This window comes from Scedosporium apiospermum, assembly GCF_000732125.1.
Source record: "Scedosporium apiospermum strain IHEM 14462 chromosome Unknown SEQ_SAPIO_0085, whole genome shotgun sequence".
In the NCBI taxonomy this organism is placed as follows: Eukaryota; Fungi; Ascomycota; class Sordariomycetes; order Microascales; family Microascaceae; genus Scedosporium; species Scedosporium apiospermum.
The window spans coordinates 198,803-220,426 of record NW_015971786.1 but is presented as its reverse complement, the minus strand read 5'-3'; the positions used below and the strand labels follow the sequence as shown (position 1 = coordinate 220,426).

General features: G+C 51.2%; 5 protein-coding genes across 5 annotated transcripts; 4 read left to right on the top strand and 1 right to left on the bottom strand.

The window, feature by feature from the left end:
* Positions 1-1,190: 1,190 nt before the first annotated feature.
* On the top strand, positions 1,191-2,927 carry SAPIO_CDS2090 (Protein phosphatase 2C; the record flags this gene model as incomplete). The annotated part of the gene is made up of 2 exons (XM_016785214.1): positions 1,191-2,462; positions 2,571-2,927. The coding sequence occupies 2 exons, from the start codon at positions 1,191-1,193 to the stop codon at positions 2,925-2,927; spliced, it is 1,629 nt and encodes a 542-aa protein (XP_016645092.1).
* Positions 2,928-4,086: 1,159 nt separating this feature from the next.
* Positions 4,087-7,843, top strand: SAPIO_CDS2089 (Pre-mRNA-splicing factor rse-1; the record flags this gene model as incomplete). The annotated part of the gene is made up of 3 exons (XM_016785213.1): positions 4,087-4,330; positions 4,412-6,464; positions 6,532-7,843. The coding sequence occupies 3 exons, from the start codon at positions 4,087-4,089 to the stop codon at positions 7,841-7,843; spliced, it is 3,609 nt and encodes a 1,202-aa protein (XP_016645091.1).
* Positions 7,844-12,781: 4,938 nt separating this feature from the next.
* SAPIO_CDS2088 (Gpi-anchored cell surface glycoprotein) lies at positions 12,782-17,237 on the top strand (the record flags this gene model as incomplete). The annotated part of the gene is made up of 4 exons (XM_016785212.1): positions 12,782-12,855; positions 13,137-13,324; positions 13,475-17,134; positions 17,194-17,237. 4 exons carry the CDS (start codon positions 12,782-12,784, stop codon positions 17,235-17,237), a joined length of 3,966 nt encoding a protein of 1,321 aa, XP_016645090.1.
* Positions 17,238-18,918: 1,681 nt separating this feature from the next.
* Positions 18,919-19,989, bottom strand: SAPIO_CDS2087 (uncharacterized protein; the record flags this gene model as incomplete). The annotated part of the gene is made up of 3 exons (XM_016785211.1): positions 18,919-19,295; positions 19,413-19,851; positions 19,939-19,989. 3 exons carry the CDS (start codon positions 19,987-19,989, stop codon positions 18,919-18,921), a joined length of 867 nt encoding a protein of 288 aa, XP_016645089.1.
* A 482-nt stretch (positions 19,990-20,471) lies between these two features.
* Positions 20,472-21,076, top strand: SAPIO_CDS2086 (uncharacterized protein; the record flags this gene model as incomplete). Its single annotated transcript, XM_016785210.1, has 2 exons — positions 20,472-20,572; positions 20,779-21,076. 2 exons carry the CDS (start codon positions 20,472-20,474, stop codon positions 21,074-21,076), a joined length of 399 nt encoding a protein of 132 aa, XP_016645088.1.
* Positions 21,077-21,624: the final 548 nt, after the last annotated feature.

The following is a 21,624-nucleotide window of genomic DNA, read 5'->3' as shown; positions in this document are numbered from 1 at the left end:
TCTCTAACTAATACTTGAAACTATTCTCGTTTTGTTTAGTTACGTGATATTTCGTAGAGGGCAATGAAGACAGTGATTGCTTCATCTAAGTTGAGAGCTATGATGGTTCGAGGGGAAATGGTGTTTGCTGTGGACTTTCAAGGGAAGGAGGTCATCTTCATCACATACAACACAGCAAGGCAAGCCGAACAGGCAAAAACTCAAATGTCCCTTCTTCCACAACCATCTGAATAGTCATGTATTGCAAAAGAAAGCAAATAATAAAAGAAGGAAAAGGGGAAACAATCTCTCATCCAAGGGAAGGTGGAGGAGGAAGTCAAAGACAACCCTTTCCTTGTTAGGTTTTCAAATTTACATGTATTCTTTATTTAGCTAAGCTACTACCGTCGTTGTCAATTGTTTCTTATGTTTGCTTTGACATTCTTTTATATTGAGATGCCTCGTTGTACTGGATGCAGGGTGCTTAGAGATATAAATAGATTTGATCATCCCCAAAAACAAATAACCGCCTCACTTGCCTTGCCTCATTCTTGCCCTGCACTTTCCTCTCCTGAGCTGTGTCACTGTGTCATGGTTGAGCTTTGTCATCTGCCCCTCTAAGTTTGGTCTACGTCAACTGTAGACTGGGAGCTGCCTTTCAATCTGGCTTGGGATTCACTTTGTTACTAGGGCCCCTCTGCTCTTCTGCAGTCAAAGACTATTACAAAGTACATTCAACATCAAAACCCTGAACCCTCTACAATCTCCAGAGAAGCTCTCTCAGGCTGGTGTCTATTATCTTCCTTCTAGAACATACCAATAATTCGAGCTTGTCTTTTGCGACTGGTGCATCGATCTCGTGGGGTTCAAAACACAGGTGCCCAACCATCCAACAGTGGCCTGGCCTGGCCTGGTACCCAGCGAAATTATCCTAGCCAGCCAGACAAGCCGTGTGTGTGGGTGAGGCCTGGCGCCGACAATAGTTCGAAACTCGTCAACTGGTCCTTCTCTCCCCCGCCGAAATCCCCCACCTACACCAAACGTCGACCCCCGACCTCCGAAAAAATAACGAAAAAACCTAAACGTTCTTATCACATCCCTCATCCCCGAGCGACGCGTGGCATCCGGCACGGCTTTTTATAATCCTCTACAAGCTGGCAGGCAATAAGCGGCGCAGCATCTCCTCCCAAGGAGGAGGTCTGCTTAATAGGATGTTTGGTGGAGGTTCATCTTCGTCTGTTGGAAAGAGCGACAACGACACCTTCAAGCCCGAGAGCAAGCAGCCATCTCCCGAACCCACCTCGAACTCGACCTCTTCTTCCGGTATCGACGCCGCTTCTGCCGCGGCTTCCCATTCCTCGAAATCCTCCGAGCACGCCGCCAGTGGTGAGAAGCGCACTGGCAATGGCGCCCTCCCCACTAGGCACGACACTGGCGGGTCGTCGGACAAGAAGCGAAGGAGCACCGGTGTGAGCGGCAAGGCTAGCAGCCTTCTTGCGAGTGCGAAAAACTCGTTGAACTTGAGCCAGACTAGCAGGAATACCAATTCTGATTCCAGCTCTCACACCTCCGGTTCGAAGTTGCCCAAAGACGCAGCCTCGTCCGCTGCGATAGCGAGCCAGCACAACAATGCCGCTGGCGAATCTCTCCCCGGTCCAAAGTCGACATTTCGCGTGGGCGTCTGGGAAGATCGAAACCGGAAATGTCGCCGCACCATGGAAGACACTCATGCTTTCTTATATAACTTCGCCAGCGCCGCCCTGCCACCCGGCAAGGCCGACGCCGATGATGATGGCGCGGAAACCGACAATGGCTATTTCGCCATTTTTGACGGCCATGCGGGTACTTTTGCTGCAGATTGGTGCGGCAAGAAGCTTCATTTGATCCTCGAGGAGGTTGTCCGCAAGAACCCGACAGCACCCATGCCGGAGCTTCTGGATCAAACGTTTACTACTGTAGATTCGCAGTTGGAAAAGCTGCCTCTTAAGAACAGTGGCTGTACCGCTGCCACCGCCGTTCTTCGCTGGGAGGATCGACCTCAACCGCCTGCTTCCGCGTCGCTGGCTTCGAAGAGGTTATCCCTCGCACCTGCGGCTAGCGATGCCTCTAAGGCAGAGGACGCCAGTAACTCCAGGGCTGATGGCGCTGCAACTGCCGACGTGAATAACTTCAAGGCAAAAACTGGCCTGTCCCGCACCAGGGTTTTATATACCGCCAACGTCGGAGATGCCCGCATCATTCTATGTCGATCGGGCAAAGCCCTTCGTCTCTCGTACGACCACAAAGGAAGCGATGAGAACGAGGGTAGGCGCATTACCAATGCCGGAGGTCTGATCCTAAATAACAGAGTCAACGGTGTCCTCGCCGTTACCCGTGCGCTCGGCGATACTTATATCAAGGACCTTGTCACTGGTCATCCATACACTACTGAGACCGTGATACAACCTGACGCCGATGAATTCATCATTATTGCCTGCGACGGGGTGAGTTCAAACTTTTCATAATCGGTCCCCAACCGCCCATCCCTGTGTCATAACGGAAGCCACCTGCTGTGTGTTATTGAATCTTGCACTAACTCAAGCTTTCATTAGCTTTGGGACGTCTGCTCGGACCAAGAGGCCGTTGACCTTGTCCGCGAAATCGAAAACCCCACCGAGGCCGCCAAGCTTCTGGTTGACCACGCTTTAAACCGATTCAGCACGGACAACCTATCGTGTATGATTATTCGCCTCAAGAACGAGGGACAAGAAGGGCAGCAGAGTAAGGGCAAGGGTTCCGCCGCTAGTGGCCGCGACGAAGCCAGTGGCACCGTCTCCGACAGAGCCGGTGACACGGCCGATGATGCTACTCCGACGGCTAGCTTTAAGCCGACGACGTTAGAGAGCACTCTTGAAGAAGAGCCTAGCTCTATAGAGGAGCTTGAAAACCAGGCTAAACGGACGGCTTAGGGGGGAAAGAGTCGCCAATGACTTTGTGGGAAATCAGAAACATTGCTGGGACGGGGAGTCGGGAAACCGGGAACTTGGGGAAGTAAGCTATTGGGTCTCTGAATTGTTTCTTTGAAGGGAAGGAAATTGGAGTTTGCAGCCAGACGACAAATAACCATCAACCCGTTGATTTTTTTGGTCCTTGTCTTTGTTTTCTTGTTTTTGGGGGCAGTTATTTTCCTTTTTTTACCGGGTTCGCAAACACAATGCTCAATGCAATGGTTTGAGTTTCTCCCCCTTTTGACGTACAAGTTGCCTGGCACCTTGAAAGGCCTCTTCCACAGGAGCCTCTTCCATGCCGTGGCTACCCTCTCCTTGTGCTCGCTTACGAGTGTGGTTTCTGGTGGATGGGTACACTGGTCAAGGGAATCATCATATCAAGACAGGAGAGGCTAGGATTTGGGTGTATGGGGAATGGAAGATGGGAATTGGAACTTGTGCTGAAGGCTGTTTGTGTAAGTGAGTGTATGATCGCCGGTGATATGGTTTCTTTTCCACCTTTTCATTTTCTTTGCCTCCCTGTGAGAGTGTCCCGGAGGATGTTTTCTGTGTTCTTCTTCTTGATTTATCATCTCGCCCCTATATGTCTTCTGGTGATCTTTCCTGTCCATTCCTGTTGTGATTGTGTCTGAAGACGATTTGTCTAACCAGCTTTGTTTCGACGGAACTCCGTTGATCATCGGCAATATTTGTCTTCGGACGTCGAGGAAAGAGAAAGAAGGAAAAGGTGGACGTTGAGTTATTCCCAGCTCGCGTGGAATTACCCAGAGAGAGAATAACAATTGATATTCTGGGACAAAACAGCGCTGACATGATCACCTATCGTAAAACCCCAGGCTTGCACTGCCTTCCAGCCCTCCCCTAAAACTCGCCGCCATTTGACAGAATATCAGTAGATATTGATGCAAAGGAACGGAGCTCGGACATTTTACCCATTGCTGCCTGCATCCGAGAAATGGGAACAATCAATTGATCTCTTAGACGCCCTCCAAAGGCCTCGACGCGGGACTATAAAGGTACAGCTTAGGCAACCACTTCAACAAACCTCCGCACAAGGCTGCAGCTTGAATCCGCCCTCTCCGTTTGCAACAAACTCGCGAAGTCCAGTTGAACATTCAAGATGGCGACCACGTCAAATATGTTCCTCTACTCGCTAACGATCCAGCCGCCGACGGCTATCACGAATGCGATCCTCGGTCAGTTCTCCGGCACGAGGCAACAGCAGATCCTCACGGCCTCAGGCTCTCGATTGACCCTCCTTCGCCCAGATCCGAATTTGGGCAAGGCGACATCAGTCGTCTCGCACGATATCTTTGGCATAATCAGATCTATCGCCTCATTCCGCCTTGCTGGAGGTACCAAGGGTAAGTGCATACTGTCTATCAACCCGTCATTAGATTGGAATCGAATGAAATGTTGTGCTAATCTTTCTCTCTCCCAATTAGACTTCATCATCCTAGCCACTGACTCGGGGCGCATCGCCATCATCGAGTACCTCCCGGCTGAAAACCGCTTCTCTCGCATTCATCTGGAGACCTTTGGGAAGTCTGGCGTGCGCCGTGTCATCCCGGGCCAATTTCTCACTGTTGATCCAAAAGGTAGAGCCTGCCTCGTCGCCTCTGTCGAAAAGAACAAGCTTGTTTACGTTTTCAACCGCAACACCCAGGCCGAACTCACCATATCCTCACCTCTCGAGGCGCACAAGCCTGGAATCCTCGTCTTGTCTCTTGTTGCTCTCGACGTTGGCTATGCGAACCCCGTATTTGCAGCTCTAGAGATGGACTCCACTGACTTAGACCAGGGAGTCGAAACTCAACTTGTCTATTATGAGCTGGATCTAGGCTTGAATCACGTCGTCCGCAAGTGGGCTGAAACCGTCGACCCGACTGCCTCTCTGCTCTTCCCAGTCCCGGGCGGAAACAATGGGCCGAGCGGCGTGCTTGTATGTGGAGAGGAAAATATCACATACAGGCATTCAAATCAAGAGGCTTTCCGCGTGCCTATCCCGAGACGGCGAGGCGCTACAGAAGACCCTCAGCGGAGGCGCACTATCGTTTCAGGGGTAATGCACCAGCTTAAGGGTAGTGCTGGTGCCTTCTTCCTTCTCCTTCAAACAGAAGATGGAGATATTTTCAAGGTGACCCTCGACATGCTCGAAGAGAACGGCAAGCTGACTGAAGAAGTCAAATGCATCAAGGTCAAGTATTTTGATACTATCCCGGTTGCCAACAGCCTTTGCATTCTTAAGAGTGGGTTCCTCTTTGCCGCCAGCCAGTCCGGGAACCATCAGTTCTATCAGTTCGAGAAGCTCGGCGATAATGATGAAGAACCTGAGTTTACCAGCGACGACTTTCCTGCTGACCACCAGACTCTCTACAGCCCTGTTTACTTTAACCCTCGGCCTTTGGAAAACCTGGCATTGGTCGAAAGTATCGATTCAATGAGTCCACTTATCGATTGCAAAGTTGTGAACTTGACTGGAGAGGATGTTCCTCAGATATACTCAGTATGCGGTAATGGCGCCAGAAGCACTTTCCGCGTACTAAAGTATGGCTTGGAAGTCAACGAAATTGTGGCTTCCCAGCTCCCTGAAACACCTTTGGCAGTCTGGACCACAAAACTTACTGCGGATGATAAGTACGACTCCTATATTATCCTGACATTTTCGAACATCACTTGGGTTATGAGCATTGGTGAGACGGTGACACAAGTCACTGACTCTGGCTTTCTCGAACAAGCCCCAACTCTTGTAGTCCAGCAACTTGGCGACGATGGTCTTGTCCAGATCCACCCGAAAGGAATTCGCCATATTCGAAACGGACAAGTAAACGAATGGCCAGCGCCCCAACACCGGTCTATAGTTGCTGCTGCGACAAATAAGCAGCAGGTAGCTATAGCTCTCAGTTCGGGGGAGATCGTCTATTTTGAGATGGACAGCGATGGATCTCTTGCTGAGTATGATGAGAGGAAGGAGATCTCTGGGACAGTAACTTGTCTTAGCCTGGGCGAAGTACATGAAGGACGTTTGAGAAGTTCTTTCCTAGCTGTTGGGTGTGACGACTGCACTGTCAGAGTTCTTAGCTTAAGCCCAGGATCCATCCTTGAGAGCAAGTCTGTACAAGCCCTCACAGCAGCACCCTCGGCGCTTTGCATCATGACCATGGAAGACTCCTCTACTGGTGGTTCTACACTTTTCCTACACATCGGCCTCCATTCTGGAGTCTATCTCAGAACAGTGTTGGACGAGATTACGGGAGAGCTCGCCAACCCACGACAAAGGTTTCTTGGCCCCAAGGCGATTCACCTTTCCCAGGTGACGGTTCAGAAGCAAACGTGTGTCCTGGCCCTTGGCTCCAGGCCCTGGATTGGGTATATCGACCCGTTTACAACAGGTTTTACCATGACGCCTCTTAGTTACGAAGAACTGGAGTGGGGATGGAACTTCAGTAGTGAGCAGTGTGAGGAGGGTATAATTGGAATCCATGCCAACTATCTCCGGTGAGTTCTTCCTCTGAACGCCTTTCTCCAGTTAATCCCTAGGGTTCTTGCTAACGAGGAAAGACAGGGTATTCTCGATCGACAAACTCGGAAACAACCTCATTCAAAAATCGACGGCCCTCACGTATACGCCACGACACCTTGTCAAGCATCCTCAACAGCCGTACTTTTACACCATTGAATCTGACAATGGGACGCTGGCACCGGAGCTGCGTGCGCGATTGCTTGCCGATCCAAACAATAGCGACGCCAAGGTACTTCCACCAGAACAGTTTGGTCATCCTCGTGGCCGCGGTAGGTGGGCATCCTGCATCAATGTTGTTGACGCCATGAGTGAAGAAGAACCCCAAGTGCTCCAAAGAATCGACCTCGAAGACAACGAGGCTGCTGTCAGCGCAGCAGTCGTCTCCTTTGCTAGCCAGGAAGACGAGAGCTTCTTGGTCGTTGGTACTGGGAAAGATATGGTCCTTAGTCCAAGGCAGTTTTCAGGGGGCTTTATCCACATCTATCGATTCCATGAAGACGGCCGGGCTCTAGAGTTCATCCACAAGACCCAAGTTGAGGAACCACCAATGGCGCTCATACCTTTCCAAGGTCGGCTAGTAGCTGGAATCGGTAAGATTCTGAGAATCTACGATCTAGGCCTAAAGCAATTACTTCGAAAAGCCCAAGCGACCATTGCGCCACAGCTGATCGTATCCTTACAAAGTCAGGGGAACCGGATCGTTGTCGGCGACGTCCAGCAAAGCATAACCATGGTCGTATATAAGCCTGACTCTAATAAGCTCATCCCCTTTGTTGATGACACCATTGCGCGGTGGACAACTTGTTCCACCATGGTCGATTATGAATCAGTCGCAGGCGGCGATAAATTCGGCAACATCTGGATCGTACGCTGTCCCGAAAACACCAGCACGGAATCTGACGAGCCCGGCTCTGAACTCCGTCTAACTAATGAGCGAGAGTACCTCCACGGCGCTCCAAGTCGACTTAACCTGGTGGCACACTTCTTCACCCAAGATATCCCAACCAGCATCTACAAGACCAACCTCGCCGTCGGAGGTCGGGATGTCCTCTTGTGGACTGGCTTACAAGGCACAATCGGCGTTCTCATCCCATTCCTTACCCGCGAGGATGCCGACTTCTTCCAGACTCTAGAAATGCACATGCGCAGCGAAGATCCACCACTTGCTGGACGCGACCACCTCATGTATCGCGGTTACTACGTCCCGGTCAAAGGAGTCATCGATGGAGATTTGTGCGAGCGGTACACGTTGCTGGCTAACGACAAAAAACAGAGGATTGCCGATGAGCTTGGTCGCTCGGTAAGGGAGATTGAGCGAAAGATTTCGGATGTTCGAACTCGATCGGCCTTTTAAAGGGACGGCGGAGCTGACAGAACAGATCATATGTGTGATCTGGGCCTTGAAGGGGTTGGAGGCTTCCGGATAAGGCCGTATAGCGTGGGGTGAAGTGGAGGGAGATCCTGATCGTTGTCTTGTTCGAAATGGCGATGCTAACATCCTTTTAGAGACTGGGGTGACGAGGACATGGGTATCCTTGAAAGATAAGTGGACAGATTGTGGCTTGGAGTCAACTGAAGCTAACATATCGTCAAGGTAGCCAGAACGGTAGCTGAAGAAGCGGCAATCGAGTGCTATTTCTAACATCATAACATAACGTAAAAGTGAGTTCGTGGGCTTGAAGGTGTTAAGTCACCGCATTAAATGGTCCTCGGTAGTGAGATCTCCTCAGGGTTTTTACGTAGCGGAAGAGGACATGATCAGCCCCGACTTCGATGCCATCCTTAGCTTGCCAGGTACATGTCTTGCGCAGCGGACTACATAAGGACAGTTATGCAACATGTCCCCGCTCGGCAAGTTTGTAGTCAGCGACTCAGGGTGGATGGTGTTGGCAACATCGATAACCAAATTCCTGGGTTTTCCCTGGGGCTTGACGACCTTAGCCCAGTGGGTGCCACGACCAGCCTTACCGTGGGACGTGTTCGTGGGGTCCCCGCTGGAACCCGAAGGCTTAGCTTTTTAGCATCTGAGCCCGTAGCTCCCAGCCCTGCCATAGAATAGCCAGGCTAGAAACGGGCATTGCAGTTGTAAAGAGTGATCGACAGTTGTCCTAAGGCAGAGTTAGTAGTTGGGCATCGGCTGGTGGGGTATTATGCAAGTCAAGCCCTACGTTGTAGTGTTCATAAACTTGGCCATGGCCTCATAGAAGAGGGAACATTGAACCCATCTCTTCCATTTACTATATAAACAATGGCGCGATTTGAGAAGAAAGTCCTCAGAGCGGACACGAGGATCGTCCATGTCGTTCCCTTTACAGACTACTCCTCGCGGCCCGCGCGGATATGGTCTTCAAATGTGAAGCAGAGTACACACTTCCACCCCTCTACGGCTTTATCTTCAATTTTACGCACTCCAAGGTCGACCCGGAGACCATTGACTTGGTCGGTTTCCAACGACGAGATCTTCGGAGGTTCCGGGTGGGATATTGACAGGGCCCTCTCCGCCTAGACATGCACTTCCTCCATGGTGCCGGACCGGATGAACCCGGACGTAGACGTGTACAATGGCATCCTGTTTATCTGCGAAGCCGAGGATTGGCGTGAGGGTCCACCTCTACGCTAGATCGAGTTCGAGTTCGACCCGGAAGACAGCGTTATCGAGAGGCTCAGAGAGGAAGGAGAGACGTCCGAATTAGGTCCTACGTATGAGAGCAGCGTGACCATCGAGTACCTTGAAGAGGGCATGCCAGCCGGAGAGACCATCACAGAGGTTGGACACTGCGGGATGCGTGATGGAGAGTGCAACGAAGCGTGGTACGGTGCTGCTAGAATGGGCTGGAACAGTTGGTGAGGGACAGAGAAAACATTCTATTCAGGAAGAGAAAGCAGCTCGTGTCCGATGTTGACGGCGAGTATACAAGTATGGATGTAGTCGTGAGCATAGCGGTCGTGAGGTTGTTAGAGAGTTTCTCTAACACCGAGTTGCGGGGTATTACATAGGCATGCTAAGCCCCGGTTTATAGTGTATGCATGAGTTAAAGCGACGTGGGGGAATTCTAGCTGGGGTGTTCAAGCTGAGACAGATGTTTCTGATCACCAGGTAGGCAGGTATCTTCCTAAGGATGTCCCAGAAAGTCCACTGATGGGACGGGTCACTACAAGTACTTTGTAGTTCAAGGCCCAAAAGAGGAGATGGAGGAAGAGGAAGAGAAAGATGCGCTCCTGCACAGATGGCAGATGGGCGGCGATCCCTCTTCTTGATGTGATCAAAGGAGAAGAGGAGGGGAAGACAGACAGACAGTTTGACAAGGTGAGGTTGCGTCCGCTTTGACCTGCCAATGCGTCCATGCTCGCACGGGCTGGGTCGTGGTTGTATGTGGTTTGCTGTCTCTCTTGATTCGTCCTTGGAGGCCTTTTTCCGCCTGTCTCTTTTCCTTCTCTTTCCTTTTTATTCTTCTTCAAGACAACGTTTTATACCGTCATTCTACTACTTCTCTCCGTGGATATACCCGGAGTTTGGGAGGGTTCGAATTCCGAGTCAAGACGGCTCCTAGCAGGAGCTGAGATGTTGAGGCATTCATGAGATCCAATCCAAGGCAGGTTGTGAAACGGTGGGGGCTCCAATCGATAAGGGCGAACTTAATGTCATAAGACGGCTCGAAGTACCTCACCTCGGTCTCGGTGCACGAGTATGGTCGACGACGGTGGAAAAAACTTGCCTGTAGATTTAGATGGGATCTTCGGACTTCGCAGTTTGGGAGGGGGCTTGGTACTACGCGGGTGACGGCAGAACAGTCTGCCCCTTCCGCGTTGTTTCCGACCCAGAACCGGGGAGCAAAACGTTATTCGGCACATGTATACAAAGGTAGTAGAGTCGATGTTCCTCCTTTGTAGATATCTCGAAAATCGACGCTTTAGTCGTCTGAATGGGATATGCAGCCTTCTTGATTTGCTTGTACGAAGTGATACATAATTCGTATGAAGCAATGCTATGCTGTAGGGGTCGTTTACCGAGACCGTTCGAAGAAGGGTTTGTCCTCGTTGATGCCCTATGAGTTCATCTATCCATTGAGGTGAAATTGCACTCACTCGTCCTCCAATGTAATGGCTGAGACGTGGATGGGTGGTGTGGTATGGGGATGGGGACTATGGGGGCGATGGGGTCGCTGATATTAACAGATTCAGGGTTAATTTGGCCCATTGGTCGCAGAGAGATCATTGATCGGGCGCCTCGGTCAATCAGATCTTCATTAGCACCTAAAGACTATTAGAGCTGTCCTGAGCGAGGCCAGCCCGTCTCTGGGAGGCAAGGGGGTTTCTAGCCGACGGTGAGAGGTTATGTTGCTTCAGGTGCCATTATGTGTGACCTTATTATGCGACTTCACAGAGGACATTGATGATTGATGCTTTCCCACCTCAGGATATGTTATCTTGAGTGTTCCAATCGATCAATTGCTCTGATATCTCTCGACTCAACAATATCGAGGGGACCCCCTGTAATACTTCGTGGTCGAAAAGTGTATATTTCTTCGTACTTTCGTACTTGGTAGTGGGCTTCGTCTTCCATCGAATTTGTTGATGCCACAAGACATCTTTGTACTTCGTACTTTGACTTCGTATGATGACTTGACACATCTGCATTAGTGGATAAAAGTCAAATGTACTGCCAAGTACATTACGTGGGGTCTGTGCATGTACTTCGACATGCCCCGCGAATCAACCGTCGAAGCTTCCCTCAGACAACCAGGGGTCAGACTAGTTTGTGACTACTTGAAAAAGTACTTTGGACAGACAGAGCATCTGGAGCAGATCTCCTGCATTGAGCATTACCACCACTGCCAACGATGAATTGTCCGAGAAGCACCAATTCCTGGTATTATGTGTCAACTTTGTCCAGGCCCAGTCCCTCCTTGCCCTTCTCTTCTGCCGCCTTCTCACAATCAGCCCTTGCAGTGTACAGCCAAGTGTGATGTCCAATGTAGAAGCCATGTACAGGTACTCCACAATTATCGAGTAAGCCTCCACGTCCAACCAGATCGACCCTCTGCTTCATTGCTTCGTCCGTCCCTTGCTTCCTCATCGTCATCCAGAAAGGAGGTGCAGCCAGTGATTTTCGGTCCCCTTTTTCTAGAGACTGGACTAGAACGCCACGCGATCGCATCAGTGTATTTTAGCTGCATGTCACAGTCGCTTTCTGTTTCCATATCTCGAGATTACTAGGAGTACTTACACTAGTCCACGACACGATGTAATCTACGAAGAGCCCGCGTCCCTGATTCCAAGATTTGTCCCTTTTCTCTCTCCCCACAGGGTGGTGCGACCGCGACCCGGGTATTTTCATTTCCTAAGCCTAAAGTAGATTTCGAATATTACACAGGTAGATACGAAGTAAATTAATTTTTGTACACTTCAGCAACTTTAAAAGACTGCATCAAATCATCCGAGTCTGTCCAACAGTCGGGACGGATACAGCCTCATCCCGCCTCTCCCTGCCTCATCCTCTTACAAAGCTCCCGCCCCGACCCCAATGCGTTTCGAGAGCTCTCTTTATCGAGCAGAAGGGTTGCCGAGAAAACATCATTGATTAATGAAATTATTATGAGGGGAGAAAAACTAAGCGGGGGAATCCATGACAGTTGATCAATTGATGCTTCATAGCGAGCAGGTACCTTTTCTCTGGGGCACATTTAGCGCTTCGCCCAGAATCCGGTAGCGACCAGGAGGTACTTATCAGTGTCCCCAGCGCTATTTCCAGAACGTGCTGCTCTCACGTCGCCCCTCGTTTTTTGTACCTTCCTTCCCTTTTCCCTTGCCTCTGTTCTTCGCCAGCACCAAAATTCTCCCCAATCCACCCTATCCCTCCTTCGTCCTCATTGACGAGACGAATTTCCTGCCGTCTTTCAACCGCGGCACCGGTTTCCACACCAGATGACTTCCTTCTCTACCTCTCCGGCGCAGTGTACATAATTTATCATCAATCCATGTCGGGACTCGTCGTCTTCCGCCACCGCATGTCATCGTGCCGGGCTGGTCAGCCTTACCCCTGAAACGACATCTCGAGGTCGCACTACTTGGTGAATGAACGCTGTTGGCACTCCTGGTCCCCGACAGAACCAGACCATCAGCACCGAGAGCACAAGAACGGAGATCCGCCCGCGAATTCGACGGAAATCTTCGATTTAGACACCAGAAACTCGGTTCTCACAGTTTCGAGTCTTCTGTACGACCGACCCATTGATCAACCCCGAAGTATCGGCGCCCTGACCCCGAGGGTCGCCAGAGCAGAAACGCAGCAATGTCGCTCAACGGTCTAGATGATCCCAAAGTTAAGGAGGCGCACGATGCCGCCGTCTCCGAACCAGGTGGATGGTATGAACTTTTCTTCACTTCAGATATTAATATTGTTTCCTCACCCGTTTCATCACGTTCACGCGCGCAATTTGCATACCCCGACATACGAATTGTTGTGTTGTTGTCCATTGCATACTCCTGACTAGATGCTCTCGTCAATCGCGCTTCCATTGCCCTTTCCTCAGCGTGCCTGTTTTGAGTGATACCAGCTCCCTCCCTTCCCTCCTCTTTCCGACTTGTGTTTCTTTGGTCTCGTGTAAAGCTGGCGGCTAACGGCGTGCGACCGTCTTCCTGAACAGGTTTCTTCTCAAGTATGCGAGTCGTGATGAAATCGATATATTAGGCCGTGGTAATGGCGGCATCGTCGAGATTCGGAATGCTATATCAGAATATGAGGAGACATCACCCCTTTACGGCTTCCTCAGGTACCGCCGGAGGAGCGTCATCATAAAATACCTCCCTGAAGGTTGCTCTCGCTTGATTCAAGGTGAGTTATCCTTTGCCGTATTCGCTCGGTTAGCTACGATGTTTTAGACGCGCGGCGACTGGACCTAAAATAGAGAGAGGGCACATGTCCGCATGTCCGTGTGTGTATGGAGGAGGAAGATCTTGAACTGACTCGATTGACTTTCTCTAGCGCGTGTCACTGTGCATTTCAATGCTGTGTGTGAGCGATTCTCCCCCCACGACACCACGTTCTCCATTACTACCGCGAGCGAGCTTAAAGACACCAAGCTTTCGGCCGCGTGCTCCCTGCATGCCGCCTCAGGGTCGACATCCTCCTCAACAAGTTCCCTACGCCGTAGGAGGTTAGTAGAGATTGCCGAGGAGGATGAAGAGGAACAACAGCGCGCGACCAAGCGCCAGTCCCTCGGGGAGATCGACATGCCGGACGCACCTGCCGCGCCTGCCGACCAACCCTCTGAAGAGACTCAAAATTCTGCGTCAAACCTAGAACCTCCCGTCGTTCTCAACGCTGAACTCGCAGCATCACCTGAAAAGGGCAATTTCACCAATGCAACAGACCCACCTGATTTCATGGGGGCAGCCAGGCCGCCTTCTCCCGCGAAATCCTTCGATACCGCCTCTAGAAGGATGTCGAGCCAGTCAACCCGCCCCGATTACTACAGCTATGCCTCTTATGGTAGGCAAAAAGTAAAGCTTGGTCCTCGACCGTCCTTGGACGTTTCGGGACGACCTCAGACCGCGACTGGGGGCACATTTAGGCCTGTTTCCACCATTCCTGCCGGCTTCAAGCTCTTTTCGAAGGGATCAAAGAAAGGAAAATCAAAGGATTCGGCCGATAACGATGCTTCCTCTTCGCCCGAGCAGCAGCACGCTGTACCAGAAGTTGCCCTTGACAACTCTATGGTCCCGATCCCCGAGCCTCCCGAATCCCCGGATGTAGACGAGTTCCGACGCCCGCACACGAGCTCTGGCCCTGGTCGTCCCGCAACGAGTTCTGGGGCGAGCTTCGTCATGCCCCCCTTCAAACCGACCACACCAGTCAAAGAAAAAATGACTCCCGAAAAGGCGCGCCTTATGAAGGCGATGCAGCTCCGTGAAAAGAAGAAGAAAATGAGCATGATGATGCCACCTCCTGTCCCATCGATCCCGCCCTCGGTCCAGACTCCGCGAGACGAGGAGTTCGAAGCGGAGCAATTAAGTCCTAAGCCAACACTTCCAGAAGAAGGCGCAGAAGGGAAACTTGAAACGGAGGAGGGTGATCCGGACGACAAGCTGTCCTTGTCGCAAGCCGACTCCGCCATCGTCATGGAGGCCGGTATGTCTGCGGCTAATGATCAGGCCTCTGAGGCTACGCAAAGCGATTCTCACCCTGCCTCGCCATTCATCGCTTCATCTGAGGCAGCTCAATCGACAAAGGCGTCGTCTCTCTCTGAATCTACAGATGAAACCGTTCAGGCTAGCCATGATAAAGAGGAGGAAGATGACGATGAGGGAAATCATGTCGATGCTGAAGACTCCATCATCATCTCCAAGGATGAGCGCGAGGACTCTAGTACCGCTCCTGGAGAAGACAATACCGAGGCGCCACTCCCCGAGGTCGAGGCTGAGCCCAACAGCGCCGAGAAACCTGAGGGCCCCACTGTTGCCGACGATCAACTTGCCAACGATCATGAGGATACGAAGCTCGAACCAGCAACCGAGGCTCCTTCCCGGACTCGCGTTAACACTGCCCTGCCCGTCTCCAAATTTGCTACAGCGAACAACTCTAATAATACTCATCCGGACGAGGTCACCATTGAAAAGGATTCGACGGAAGAAGAGAAAGCTGAAGAGGCAGTTGACGTCCGCCAAGAACGGAGAAGGAGTTCACTCAAGATCCCAATGTCCAAGTTCTCCACTCACGATCTAGAAACGGAGGATATCCCTCCAGTGCCCGTTCTCTCTATGCCTGAAGTTGCTGAAGTTTCTGAGCCTCAGGTGACGGAACAGGGACCGGAGGTTAAGGATGGGACCCAGCTGCAGGAAACCAAGGACCAAGATAGGACGTCTGTTCATAGCAGGCTCTCTAGGAAGACTGCCACTCTAGACCCTATCAAGACGGACTTGGCCACCTCCAATAGGGGCTCCCATGACCTGTCGGATGACGACGAGCTACTCAATGAGCTGCAGAGTGCGACGGTACAAGAAGCCAAGCCTATTACGGTCTCGAAATCCCCCCTCACTCCAATCTTTCCTGCTGTGTTCGGTAGAGATGGAGCTCCCCCAGGTGTGAGGACGGTCTCGCAGCCTAACGCGCTGAGAGGCTCGTCTCATCTCAGTCCCAAGGACCTGCCTCCTCCTCCTCCTTCGGCTAGGTCCATATCTTCTGGAGCCGCGTTTCTACAGAAGATTACTCAACAGCAAGCACAGGCTAGTAGTCTCGCGCCCAAGAAGACCAACATTGGCTCCAGCATTTCCCAGCGTATCAAGGCGTTGGAGAAGCTGTCTGGAGGAGGCGGTGCTGCTCCTGCCCTGGAACCAATCGAGCCCCGTCGCCCGAAGACACCTTCGGCGAATTTCTTCTCTGTTCGGAAGTCTACCGTTCGAGAGCCATCACGATCTCCCTCCGTAGCCGAACGCGCCACTTCATTCGCGAAGGGCAGCCCGCCACCCGGCACCAAGGAATCCTCACCAGAGTCCTCAAGGCAGCGATCCCGTGAGCGCTCTGCCTCACTAGCGAATAGGCTGACGATGTTCGAGTCCGGAGGTGCTCCTCCGCCTCTGCCCCAGTCTCGAGGACGAACCGAATCGATCCAAGTCAAGGCTAGGATCGTACGAGATCCGTCTCTGCCTGTGGGTGCCATGCCAGACCACAAGGATCCCGCAGAGTATGCGCCCCTGGAGCTGAAACAATCACCTCTCATTGTCGATCACAAGAAGGCGGAGCCCGAGTTGCCAATGCGAGCCGCTAACCCCGTACCTATTGCAGCTCCGAAAGAGACTATCCAAGAGAGGCGGATGTCGAAGGAGAAGCGGCGATCGGAATCCAACGATCGGAGTGGCGAGGCTGAACAGCCTACTAAGGCTAGGCGATCCTCCCTGAGCATCGTTAAAGACTTCATCAAGGAGCGCCGCAAGTCCCTCACCTCTCCTTCGGTGGATAACCTGATGGCGCCAACTCCTTCCACCCCATCGCGCTCGCCTTCGAGGCCACCCTCTGTACACCAGAACTCGTCGTTTCCGCGACGCCTCTCCATTAGCAGCCGGCGATCGTCTGTGAGTAAGGACCCCGGCACGGCTGGAACGCTTTCGCCCTCTGCCTTTACCGAAACGAGCGGCTCGGGCGACGAGTCCAAGTCCGGGACTAGCGAGAAGAAGTCCAAGAGTCGGGCCGGCCGCTTCATGAGGCGTCTATCCTCCTCGCTCCACGGAAGCCGTGGTAAGAACACGCCCACGGGTATTTCGCCTACTCTGCACGAGGAGGTGTCCGCCGAGGCCATCAACACTCGGCCGCCCCAACCGAAGGAGAATACCGGACCGACCATTGTCGCGTACATGGGTGATGTCAACGTGCAGTTCCCCGATAACCTTCTCTGGAAGCGTCGCAGCATGTGTCTCGACTCCCAGGGTTTCTTAATCCTCAGTACCACTGGCGCCACCGCAGCACCGATGGATAAGCAGCCATCGGGTGTTGGTGTCAAGAGGTACCACCTCTCCGAATTCCGAGTTCCTTACCCGCCCGAGATGGAGGTGCAGGAACTGCCCAACAGTGTTGTTCTTGACTTTATAGAGGGCTCGGGACTCCAGGTTGCCTGCGAGGACCGGGCCGGCCAGATGCACGTCCTTCAGAGTAAGTTGATGAATAGATCAGCCCGGTTGATGAATTTCCCTTGCTAACGTCACTCTTAGTTCTGGTTGATGCCCACAAGAACCACTCGTCCTTCGGTCAATAACCCGCAACCCTCGGACTGATTTCTCTTTTCGCCGTTTTAATATCATATCCTTTTAAACCTACACTCTCTCTGGCTTGAGAACGTTTTGTCTCCTTTGTCGAACATTCATATACATACATACCTCGGGCAGCATTCTGGTTTTCCTTATGACATGTTCACACGCCTTCTTTTCATGCCCATGGTTTCCTCTTCTTCTTCTTTTTGTGTTTGTACCTCCTCTCTTCCTTCTCATCACCTATTCTTAGCATGGAGCCTTCAGACCAAGGCCCTAGTTTCTTCATAAGCCTCTGAGACGTTGATACTTTCTATTTGATATATTGAGACCAGCACAGGGATAAAAAGTTGGGAGGAAAACCATCTGCTGTACATCATCCCAGCTGTTTGCTGGGAATGAAGAGACGAAATCGTCATCTATCTCGCCTATAGCTTTGTATTAGGACTAGAACACCCGCTCCCTTTTTATCCCTTGACCCCCCTTAATGTGTGGGACCAGAAGGGCACGTTTTCTGCGTTCTCTGGGGGCAAGATGGACTGGGTTTATTGGGGTTCATAGCCGAAAATATTTTCTCTTCCTTCTCTCTTTCTCTTTTATCTCTTCTCCTTATTTTGGTCGGTTTTTGGAGAAAATCGACATGTATGTACATCCGAACCATTCTCTTTCCCACTTCTTCCTCTATCTTTTTTTTCCTTTCTTGTTTTTTTGGACTCGTCCGATCCCATTTCTCTTTTTGTCAAAGTGCTTGATGCTTCCGTTTCTGAGGGTCCCGTCGGCCTCGCCCCTTCGTGTTGGCCAGTTTCCATTTGTTGTAGTTGATTCTTCTGGTCGGATGATACCAAGTTTTGTTTTTCTTTTCCAGGTAGAAAAGCGAGGCTGTCTAGCTTCTTCAGGTAGCCGTAGGCGCATATATACCTATCCATTTCCGTCCAAGATTTTGGAAATATTATTTGATGGCCTTGAACTTGATGAACATCTGTAGACGCAAGAGTGAGCGTCTCTTTGAAACCTAGAACTTCACGACAAAGTACGCAAGGCTGGGAACGAGCAACACAGAGCAGAGAATGGGGTTGTTTTCCTTCCATATTCGCTACAGCTCCCCCTGTGTTTTCCTTGTCGTACATGCAACATCGACACATCCATCCAAATGCATCTCTCCTCTCCTTCTGCGCTGATATACACAAATGCCATTTCATTCTTTATTTACTCCCTCCCCCCTTTCCAAACTGCTCGAGATAAAACATTTCGTTTCTTCCCTATCATTTCCTTCCGGCACGAATTTCCTCCCCTGCGATTAGTCTAGCGAAAAAAAAAAAAAAAAAAAGGCCGTAAAATGACAAAAGTTAAAAAAAAAAACACGAAAACCATCTTCGTACAAGAAAAGTGAAAAAATGGGTGATGGGGAGATTTCCTTGCTTGCTTTCCTTCCCTCGGCTCTGAGACATTCCGTTTCCATTAATACAACGAGGGCAGAAAGATAGGGGGAGGTTCGAGGATGAGGATGAGGCTGGGGAAAGACAAAATAGAGGGAAGGAAGCAAAGAAAAGGAAACTCTATAGTACAGTTTTTCTTCCTTCATTCGGTGGAACGCTATGTCCACATCCAAAGAGACAAGGCTCGGAAAGCAGGGTGAAAACGCGTATCGAAACCCGATGTCGTGACATTCTTCTTCCTTTTGTTTTGCGTTTACAGAGCAGCCTTGGCATCAGAGCCAAGAGCAGCACCAACGCGATCAGCAGTGCTATGGTGCTCGCCGCCACCAGCGGTGAGCACCTCGCTGCCGACCTCGCGCATCTTGTACTCCTGCTCCATGGCCATGACCTGCTGCTCCTCGGTGACGCAGATGGCGAAGGGGACGCCGAGGAGGAGGGCGGTGGAGGAGATGGCCCAGAGGGCCTTGCCGGCCCACCAGACGCTGCTACTGCCGAAGCCGACGACGGAGGTCACCTTGGAGGAGATCCAGCCGCGGGCGGTGGGGGGCACGATGTCGCGGAGGGCGTAGAGGCGATCGGCGAGGGACTCTTCCTCGGGATCGAATTCGGAGTCGGTGGAGATCTCGGAGTCTGCGAGGAAGAAAAGAAGAAAAAGTCAGTTACTCGAGTTGATAAAGGAGGTGAGAAGAAGAGTTTCAATGAAACCTAGAGACGGGCTTCATCGACGGAAGGAGCGATTCAACGTACCAGTATCGGTGTAATCAGCATCATCCTCCTCAATAGGACCAGCTTGGGGGGTGACGAAATGCTCGTCAGGGACCTCGGTAAGCTGAACCATTTCGTCGGCCTGGATTCCACTCAAGCTATTCTTCTCAACGAGAACAAATCCGTCGTCCTCTTCGTCTTGGTCTCGACCGTCGATTTCCCAAAGTCGAAGAAGCTCAGCTCGTGCAGCTCGGGCTCGCGCTCTGGCCTTGACCCTGGCAACCTTCTTGGCGTGGTGTTGTTTGAAGTAGGGGATCGTCAGGTAACGACGATTGACTTCGAACCGCTGTTGCTCCTGTTTCTCGAGGAGCTCGATCTGCTTCGCGTGGATATCGGGGATGAACTTGAGAGGCTCGAAGCGGACGGGGGTGAGGCGCTGGGATTGATGGAGACGGTAGTCGTGGAGGAATTTGAGGGTGGTCTTTTTTTCAAGAGGTTAGATTGATGTTTAGCGAAAGGTTTAATTTTTTTTTTTTTCTCCTTCGGCCTTGGGGGGCGGCTTGCTTACCTCAGGAGCTCCTTTGAGCTGCTGGTAGAACAGATAAGAATAGATTGCCATGGCGGAAAAATTCTGCTCCTATAGCGGTGAAACCTCGGTTGAAGGAATTCTAGTTTAGCCGGTATATGAGATGGTGATGTCAGGGAGAGAAATCTAGGAGAGGGTCACGTGAAGCTGATATCTAACCTCAGACATCAGAGCTCTGGCGAAACCTTGGGACTTATTCACATCAAGGGAAGGCTCTACCTAGAGAGATTGTGAATGGTTCAATGCTCTTTCCTTTGAATTCATTCTCTTATTCTGAGCCTGCTATTTAGCAGTTATTGTCGGGTGCGGTGCCTCCTTCCCTCAACTATTTCTCACACTCTTAAGAAGAGCATGTGTAAAGACTATGTGGAATAGGAAGGGAGATGCTGAGAGCATCCATGTAAATGACCACTTCACATATGGTTTGATGTGTGATTCATATCAAACAATGGCAGATTCATTGATAATGGGTCTGTTTGATATTCTCTAACCCCGGCTTCGATTCCTCGACGAACATGACACCCCGATATACCAACCCATACCATCTCCTGCGCGAGATCCACAGGGCCACTGGAGAGATGTCATCTATCCAAGATACGCATGCCCATCGTTTTAGGTCTGTCCTTCCAGGGTAGTCGACCTTGGAGACGCCAGAGTGTAGGCTGCATCGGTGCGTCTAAAGAACTCTCCGGAAGAATCTGCCGACGTTGAGAAAATGAGAGAGGAGGCTGATAGGAGATCCCGCTTCCCACGGTTGGGATTTCGCCACCATTACACGCATTACCTCCCAATATCCTGCTGAAATGGATAATAAAAAAAAAGCGATATTGGGGAGAGCGAGGCCGGCCAGAAGGGTGATATTCTTTATACCATGGGGCTAGCGACCCGCCTGGGAATGATTGTCTTGGGCTATTCCGCTATTGATGGCGGAGACGACAAGCTTCTCGCCCTTGTCAGTGAGGGGACCCGGGACGATCCGCATTGGAGTCCTTGGGGCGCAGACGGTAACAATGAATCCGAGTGGGAGGATAAGATGGAGTTTGTGGGTAGTGTCTCCCATGCTCTCGAGCAAGCGTTGCTCAAATCCGTCTCAACACCAGGCACCATGAATGGAAACTAAAAAACTTCATCTCGCTGGTAGCCCTGACCGCATCATCACGGATACAAAGAAACAAGCAGTTGAACGGAAGGATTATCGATTTTCCTATGGTTAAAGATTAGGACTCGCGGAAAACCGCTGCAAACCGCTGCAAGAACTGACAAACGTCGGATCGGTTGATCAATGAGAAACAATGGCGGGAACATACGATCAGTGATTACCAACGGAATGGAAACCAGAAATGGGATTTTAACGTGACCTTATAAGACACACAATTCGCTAGGAACGGATCGGAACCATCGTCAGAAAAACTTGCGAAAAACTGTAGAACTGATTCCTGGAACCTCGATAATAACGTGATACTGATGATGAACCGTGAGCTATCGATCGGCACTTGGTGTGTGTGTTGTTGTGAGCTTGCTGATGCGGATACAGATCATGCGTCCGTGCTATGACAGCAGGCTTCGGCTTCCACAGCCATTCGCACTCACACCTCTTTGATACCCAAGAAACGAGAGACTCCAAGCATCATTCATTAAATTGTCGTTACTACCTCGGCTCCTCAGGGG